General features: G+C 35.8%; 1 protein-coding gene across 1 annotated transcript in view; it reads right to left on the bottom strand.

The window, feature by feature from the left end:
• Positions 1-931: 931 nt before the first annotated feature.
• Positions 932-9,019, bottom strand: part of LOC128994744 (nitric oxide-associated protein 1) — a 116,909-nt gene continuing 108,821 nt past the window's right edge. Inside the window, exons 5-10 of the mRNA XM_054419499.1 lie at positions 5,204-5,355; positions 3,836-3,962; positions 2,982-3,178; positions 2,023-2,171; positions 1,475-1,695; positions 932-1,214 (exon numbers count right to left, since the gene is read on the bottom strand). Coding sequence (XP_054275474.1) covers positions 1,027-1,214; positions 1,475-1,695; positions 2,023-2,171; positions 2,982-3,178; positions 3,836-3,962; positions 5,204-5,355 — 1,034 coding nt within the window. The 3' untranslated portion in view covers positions 932-1,026. The remainder of the gene's footprint in view (positions 1,215-1,474; positions 1,696-2,022; positions 2,172-2,981; positions 3,179-3,835; positions 3,963-5,203; positions 5,356-9,019) is intronic.

Below are 9,019 nucleotides of genomic sequence, written 5' to 3'. Positions count from 1 at the left end.
TTGTCCTAAAGCTATTTAATGATGCTATCTTGGAAGAGGTCATTGCTGCATAGTAGTAGATCGGAACATAGAAGTGCCAATAGCCTAGGAAAACATAAGTGTATTCTTCCAAGTGGTAGAGGCAGTTTTTGTGGGAGTATTTAACACTTAAAAATAAAAAATCCGGAGAAACTAGGAATTTGTACAATAAATTTTAATATACAAGTTTGGATGGAGTTATTTGTATTTTCCCAATTGTTTTTCTATGAACCAATACAGTCTCCTCATGATTTTATGCTACTTTCAAGCATAGACCTAATTTGTGCAGTCCAGCCAACTTTTAAGGATTCCGTTAGTTGGGTTGTTTTGGTTTACACATTTAGGCTACAGATATCAGTTTACATTTATAATATGTTAATATGTTTGATCAAAATTGAAATGTTTAACGACAGTTTTTGAATATATGGATAGACAAATAAAATAATAAGCATAATAATTTATTGAAATACTTGACAAACCCAAATTTTTAGATTCTGGTGTCCCTGAATACTGTGGTTCTGGACTTAGAAAACTATGATAATTCCAAGGGGGTGAAAACATTATTTAAAAATAAAACCCAACACAATGTAATAATTAATATTTATTTACATATTTATAAATTAAGGAACAGTCAATTGGCTGATTAGGATAATTATGTACAAGGATGGGGATCATCTAGCTTACCTGGTAGATAGAGTCCAGATTAGCTTTGGTAACATACACAAAACACATAACAAACACAAAACAGTAATACTTAATATTTCGTCCCTGTTAGAGACTTCATCAGAAGGGAGAAGAAAAAGACTCACTTCTTCATCAGTCTTTTGAGATCGAGATCTTCAGATCTTCTGCAGTTACTTATCTGTCTCCTCTTCTTCCTTCTGATGTCTCTAACAGGGACAAAATATTAAGTTGTACTGTTTTGTGTATGTTACCAAAGCTAATCTGGACTCTACCAGGTAAGCTAGCTGATCCCTATCCTTGTACATAGTAATCCTATTTACAGATTTAGTTATTTCTAAGTTTGATGCTGTCGTTAAAAAGAGCATAAGCTGGGGATTTGAACATGCGTTGCCCCTTGACACAAACGGCTCTGGGCAGTACGGGGGGAATCCTTACATAAGCTCCTCGACCTTCAGGCGTCCATGGCTGCAATCTGACAAGATTGTCCTTAGCTGCCGTCAGTGCCACCCAGCCTGCGCAACCACACGTTTCAATGATTACAGTTGACTTTTTATAATCAACTGAAAGTTTTAAGTAACAAAAAAACAAAAATAAATTAAGCTACACAAAGTGAATTTATGATATTTTAAAATGATCTTTGACTTTTGGGAGTTCAAATTAATCAGTTAAATTATAGTTCCAATCCAAATGGTAATGGTTCAAAGAGGTTTTACTGTCCTGGCTTTGCATTTAGCACTCAATTTAAATTAAACTCATAAAAATGTCAACTTACCAGCTGAAGACAAAACGACATCACCACAACTCTCGTTCCAACCAGTGCCTTTCAGGGCGAACTCTTCTTTGGACTTCAGTCCGGGCCACAGCCGCAGCCTCTCAGGACTCCCACAAGGTACTGCCAGTGCTGCGGAGCCGAGGTAGTGACTGTACACCTCCGCAGCATCCTGTGTGAAGCAGATAGTCACAGGCAGTGTGTCTGCTGCTAGCACGGTCATCCTGATACAAACTTATTGTATATTACATGTTATGGTAATGGTCAAAATATTAGGTTTTGTCCAACCGATTTATTTGACCAATTTAATTCAAACACCTTAATAGGAAGACACGATCAGTGTTATGTCATTCGCAATAGAATGTTTAGGAAAAAAATATAGTTAAAATCTGCCCCAAGGTGCTTTGAATGCAAGTTGGATCAGGATAAATCAGACTAGCTTGACGCACCATCTTGCCTACCCTCTTTGTACTAATTGTAGTTTATTTAATTTTTTTAATGATTTTTTTTCTTCCAACAAAACATTTGAGAGTACAATGGGAGTGTCTTACTTGATGTTGGTATTCCCGGACAGGTAGTCGAGTCGTCCCAATCCTCCTACCATCAGACTCTGCCCTGCCCACACTGTGAAAGTGCGAGGAATCAGTGGTTGCCGAGGCAAAGTTAACATCAGCTCTTCAGTGGTCAGCAGGTTAATAATCTGTTTCAGAGAAATATATTAAATTTTTCCAAGGTGTAAAATACCTACTATACAATTTGTTCTGAAGAGGCAAAGCTATTAGCATACATTTTTGTATGAATGTTTCTGGGGTTTTTGTTCTTTGTGATAATTAGTTTTTGTTTATTTATGATCAAAATCAAACATGATGCTCAATTTTCTGTACTGTTGTTATAAGTAAATATAATACAAAATCGAGCCTGTAAATTAGAGGCAGGATTAGAGCAATGTTAATTTCCTAATTGCATTTATAACCAAAATAAAAGCCAAGAAAGAAAAATCTGTGTCCTCCTCCTCTATACAAATGTGAAAAGAAGCAAAACCTGTGTTGTGTGCAGTCCTTATTAATCTCACTAATGCCATCAACGTCCACCCAAGTTGGACATCGTTTATTTAAGTTGGGCTTCACTCCAGCTAAGCCACACATTAGCAAGCTCAATATGGATTGCATATGTACTAGATTTGAACCCGCACATATAGAAAGACCTCAACGATAAACTCGTCAGTGCAATGCCTTAGTCAACTGAGCTAACATGCCACCGTTGGCCGAACGGGTCAATTGCCAGTATAAATGCTTATACTGTCATCATGCGATAACACTAGCATTCGTAGGTCAGATTTAACGTAGTACTTGAGGACCAGTGGGGTTAGGAGTACGACTATCCCACGAAATGCAGTGACAGACTACACACATAAGTCGTCAATGGGTTACTGCAAAATTCTGCAAAGACTCAGACACAATGTTTGACTATAGTTAGACACAGAGTTAGTTTAGCAGACAAAGTTAGGTACCTGGTCTGAAGTAATCACTCCTGGAGTATCATACAGCCATTTGCTCTTTGCCAACATTGGGTCTGAAGGATCAAGTCCAGATCCTGGTTCTCTTATCTTACGGAGAACTTCCAACTTGGGCATGGCGAAGAGGTCGTCGCTGTATTCATCTGAGTTAGACTCAATATTGCCATGTGAAAAGGTCCGATTGATTTGAGCTGCAAAAGGAACAGTAGAATTCCTTGGAATTGCCTCAAAGAGAATGTGTTTTAGGTCTAAACTATAAATCACTTTCACTACTGTACATTCCCAACTAAGATGGACACACAACTCCAATTTGAAATTGATGATTTGTTGTCGAGATAGAATATGCCTGGATCAGCTTCATATTCGCTTAAAGTGTAAACTGAAAACGTTTGATCACAATTGATTGTTACATTTATAGACAACTTTCTCGTAGTTTCTATCCACCTCCTATCTTAATACTGGCACTGCGAGGAATTTTGATTGTGCAAAATACGGATCATGTACTGTACAACAATTTCATGTTTTAAAACTACTCGCTTTTAAGCAAGGTAATATTATTAATTTCATTTGTGAAATTTAGTGGGCTTCTACGCTCACCTTTATTGTTGAGTCCTGGATATCACCAGTCCAAAATAAAGGTGAGTGAAGCCCCAAAACACTTCATATACAGTAGTTAGTTTTGGGCTGAACATTTTTTTGTGTATGACAACTATTGAATATCCCCGAAGAAGGTGTTATCCAATAATGGCATGTATCATGTATGCTAACAAATGTCGTTATGCATTTTGAGTCAAACTATCAACACTAAACCTAGCTAATCCTAGCAACATTGAGAAAAGGTTACTTACAGATCATTTGTGGGGTAACCTCGTGATGACCTCCTTGTTGTATTTGCTGTAGGTCATTCATATTTTGTTGTTTTAGCCGCAGAGAACGCATCGCCAAACGATGTCCCTCGGGCCGAGTGATTGGAAACTGTTCAAAGAAAAAACTGGGTTATTGGAGGTTTTGTATACAAGGGCTAGAGACTATCTTTAAATTTTATACCACTGATTTGGAATTGTTTCCTTATGATGAAAAAAACATTTATTTTACTATCATACATAAAATATCCAAAATCTGCATACCAAGTTTTCGGATGGAGCATAAAGAATCAGGGTGTCCCATAAGTAAAAAGCTTAACTCCGGGAAATGGTTTTATGGGTGTCAAAATGAAGAGAAAATCAAGAGTAATATTTTTTCAAAAATCGCTTCATAAACCAGATATCCGCCATATTGATTTTTTCACTTTAACATTTTTATCTTTAAGGGTTTTCAATCAATCATTTTGCAACTTTGTATGTATGTTAAGGTACAACAGATCCACTTTAGAACAAAAATTCATCTTGATTGGTTATCCATAAAGATTTGGCGGGATTTGAACCCGGGACCCTAGGAACCGAAGTCCCCTGCTCTAACAGGACCAGTACCTTTTATAACTCTTAACTGTAACTGAGAGTTGTAAAACATAAATGTACTACCGAATCATTTGTAGTTTTAAGAAGAGTTTAGTTGTGAAAAGTTAGAGGAGAATATGTGTGTATGCAGAATTATTATTGCCTGGGTAGCCGAGTAGTTATAGTGCTTGCCTTAAAATCTGAAGGTCGCTGGTTCGATTAGACCCAGATACCATTGTCAATGGGCTATCAATTGATGATGCTTTCTAACAACAGATCGATGTTAGATAGTTAACAAGACTACGGTTTAAACCGTTCCCTTACAAATAATGTTAATAAATGCTACTCATGTTTAAATAGAAACAATAAAATAAAATAAAGCCAGTTCTCAGTAGTAAACTTGAGAACTCAGGAACTTGTGTTGTGGGGATGACAAGAAGTAGGAAGAATTAGGTGGCTTGTCATATGAGAAGAAGAGAGGAGGATGCAACAACAAGGGCGTAAAGAGGTCGACCGGCAGGAAGGCAGCCACTAGGAAGATCAAGATTAAGATGGAGTGATCAGCTGGCTGGAGATATAAGAACTGGGGGAAGTGGACATGGCGGAGGATGAGGAGTCTGGAGGAAACTTGTTGTGGAGGCCAAAAATAAACTTGGATTTGAGTGGCCGGAGGAGTGAGTATGTATGCATGCTAAAACAAACTTCAAATACCGACTAGTTTTTATTATGCAATGACAGATGAACTACTGATTAAGATTAACTACCCGAGGTGGGTCATACCTTTAGCAGGTTGAGAGTTGTGCCTGGCCACGGAGCAGTGGTAGCTCTCTGTATCAAGTCTACGGCTCTGGTTCTGCAGTAGTCAGACTGAAGCAAGGCGTTGAACAACATTGACTTGCCTACGTTGGTACATCCGACCAGGTACACATCTCCTGTACAAACATCAGCTGTTGAGTGTCAAAAGGCTATGGATAAAACTATACAATGACTGTATAAGTTTTGGGATTATAATCCCATCTTCAGGCCTTTAAAAACACAACATGTCATCTTCACAGACTCGTTACTTAGGGTAAAAAACACATACCAGTAAAAATGCTAATTTTGAACTAAATAAAAGTTAATATTTTAAGGTTGTGAAGCCGGCTGGCAATCGAAAATGGCTGGGTAAGTGAAAAGTGGTCGAGTAACTAACTTTAAAGAACAGCTGGTTGGGGTATGTTAGTGACTCGAACACTTCCCAAGTCGGAGTCTATCATTGACCGGCTTCAAAATCTTAAATTTCCTTTGTAATCCAAAACTAATAAAGATTCCTTTGTAATCCAAAACTATAGTTCGGCCGCTTAGAAAACGACCTGCGCGCTAATGCTAAACCAATGCTGGAGGAGGTCGTTTTCTAAGCGGCCGAACTATAATAAGGATTCCTTTGTAATCCTTTCTGTTTAAGGAGTAAAAATAAAATAAAACCAAGGAAATTATAAAGTAATGTTTCCAAAGATAAGATAAAATCAAGGTTAAAATGGAAGATAACTGTAGATTGTTTAAAAATCAACAATATTAGATCTACAGAGTCCAAACCAAACAATTGCTCCAAGAAAACCTTTACTATTTTGACTATACACTATTCTGACATGTTGGCCGCATAATAACAGTCAAATGCTAATTGTATTTTATCACGGAAATTTTCAAGCTTAATGTCATAAAGCTCTATTTCGTAACCTAAAGGAGGTTATAGCAGATCAAGTGAAAGTTTTAGGTACAAATATAAAATATCTTGCTTTGTCTATGTTACCATTACCATTAAAATCCAATAATAAAGTTCAAGGTATGTTGTTATACAGTCAGACATTGTGTGTGGTTTGAAAATTGTCAATAATAATTATTGTGATTGTGTAGACATGATGTGGTTTAATAATGGACACTTGATTATTTTAAACTAAACGTAATTGGAAAAAAATTAAGATTGTCAGATCTAGGTTCCTTTGGTTCTCTGTTCCGTTTAAATTATACGTTTCATGACTTCAAAATAAACTTCTAGGCCTCAACAAGGCACAAATATCACTGTTAATGGTTTACTATTTACTGTTAAAAGTAACACAGCAAATTTACAAAAGCATTTTACTAATTTATTCTTAAAATTTTACATCTTGAATCTACAATAAAAATGTACGCCAAAACCCTATAATCACACTATTATAGGTTTACAGTAACTAAAAATATTGATTGACCGATACACTGTTACACCGCAATCAGTTAAGTTTTTATATTTTTGCGAATCAATGATTTAATTTGTTTATAAAAATTACAAACTATTTCTTTTATTTGCTACATTAAACACTTTAGGTTAATGACTGTTAAATCTTAAATGATTTGGATTTTGTTTAAAAATCACACACTACACAGGCATAATCAAGTATTTGCCTTTCTTAATTTTAATGTGTACACAAATATCAAAATCCTCAAGAGAGGTCTGAGACAACCTGTGTAGGCCTTTACACATTTACTATCTTTGAACATATTTGTTGCCAGGGAAACAAAATAACTGAAATTTAAGAAAAATATTTGTAAAGACATAAGCAGACTTCCCTGAACCATAAACTAAGACAACACTACGTCCAGGAAGTCGTCAGACCGTAAGTACTCTTGAACTTGTTATTTTTTCCAGTCTTAAATGTAACTAATTTGGTAAATGGTAAATTATTTTTGTAAACCCTTTAGTATTTTTTTGTAAACTGGTAAGGTGTATTGTAAAGGTAATACTTTTGCGGAGTTAAGTGGTGTGCAAATTGACTTGTCTGTATTTTTTTGACCAAACTGAGTATTCAAGGATCAATATTCTAAACTTAAAATAGTATAAAGTAGGTAACTAATAAAAGTTGTGATATAGGGATAATTTCATGTTGATTCCTTTATTTAAACGATTAAAACTAGTTGAAGAGAATGCTCTAATTAAGTTCAAATTCATATTAATTTGAAAACTGCCTTTGGCAAATAGAAAATATATCCGATTATAATTTTAAAGTTAATATTGAAATAGGTCGTTCACGGAAGTGTCGCTAATAGTGTTGTAAAAGAATCGTGAGGGACCAGCTGATAAAGGCCCTGCAGGTCAGTCTGGGCTACCTCAAGTTAAGGTGGCAAAGACTATAACACTTTTGCTTGTTCAAAATTTACTATAAGTTCTATAAGTGAATAGCTTAATAATTTTTGGGTATTGGATATTACTTATTGAATGAAGTCTCTGTGTAATAGAAATAGACAACTAAAGTTTGCAATCGGCCGATCATTTTCAGGTATATGTGATTTTATCCTTGTTTTTTATTATTTTAGATCCATCAAAAACTGTGTAGAGATTAATGGTTTTTTATGTTATGAAGATAAAAACGGTTTGTATTTAGGGAATTCCTACATTCAATTAATTGAGTAACTCAAGCATGGTTTTTTTCTGAAACTAAATCAAAATTGATTTAGCTTCATTGCTTCTTGTAGCTTGTCCCATCCAGTCCCAGATCCCTTCCAGCATCCCGTTGGATCAGATTATGCAAAAGGCGCAGATAAGATCTGTAATCAATTTAATTACTAGGCTCCAGAAATTGGTCCAGACTGACATTTTGTTAAAAGTTTATTATGGATGTTTTCACAGTATAATATCTTATGGAATAGTATTCTGGGGAGGTAGTACCATGGCCAATAGGATCTTTCTCCTCCAGAAACGAATTATTAGGAGAATGTGTGGTGCTCAACGTCTTGCTCACAGTAGGCCCCTATTCAAGGACCTTGGAATTTTAACCCTCCCATCACTATTTATTTTAGAATCTGCCATCTTGGTGAGAAATAATCCGGACATCTTTTTCACAAACAATCTGGTCCATCAGTACAACACGAGAAGAGCTAATCAAGTACATGTACCTCAAGTTAACTCAACTTTGGCCAGCAAGAGCCCATATTTTAGTAGTGTCAAGATCTACAACTCACTACCAAGGAACATTATCCAAGAGCAAAATTTCAATAAATTTAAGAAGATGTTAAAAGAATATTTAAGTGAAGCGGCCTATTTTAAAGTAGAAGATCTGTTCAATTAGGCCTATTATTGTTTTTCTACCCATTTGACGACCACGTCGCAGGAGCGATGCTAGTGGGACATCATCAAGTATCAAGTAAGTATCAAGTATAATCAATAGAGATTGATAATCTAGGCGCTGAGCCTGAAGAATGATTATGCAAAATGCTGGTAAAACACATTACCATTTTGGAAATTGCTAAAGCTAATCTCTACTTTAGTATTTTGGTTGAAATAAGCTGCTATGGTTTTCATTTCAAACTTGAAAAAAATTGTGGACTGGATGGAATCTTCATCACGATTTCCTTTCTTGTAACCAAAAGTAAATATTATTATCAATAGAAATACAGTACGGTTAGCACACTAACAATGATGAGGAAAAATTAGTAGAATAACTGATCTGCGTTGCAAATCACTAAGAATCCACTGATCCCGTAAAAGTCCGAGTAGACGACTGGGCGACCATCCCTCCGAACTTCACCTCTGACAGGTATCTCTTCATGAGTTTCAGCAGATTGGGTAAACATTTAGTTAAATGA

Source organism: Macrosteles quadrilineatus, unplaced genomic scaffold (genome assembly GCF_028750875.1).
Source record: "Macrosteles quadrilineatus isolate MER2022 unplaced genomic scaffold, UCM_ALF_1.0 Scaffold_5__1_contigs__length_97177068, whole genome shotgun sequence".
NCBI lineage: Eukaryota > Metazoa > Arthropoda > Insecta > Hemiptera > Cicadellidae > Macrosteles > Macrosteles quadrilineatus.
Note: the sequence above shows the minus strand (reverse complement) of the source record. Positions and strands in the feature narration are given on the sequence as shown.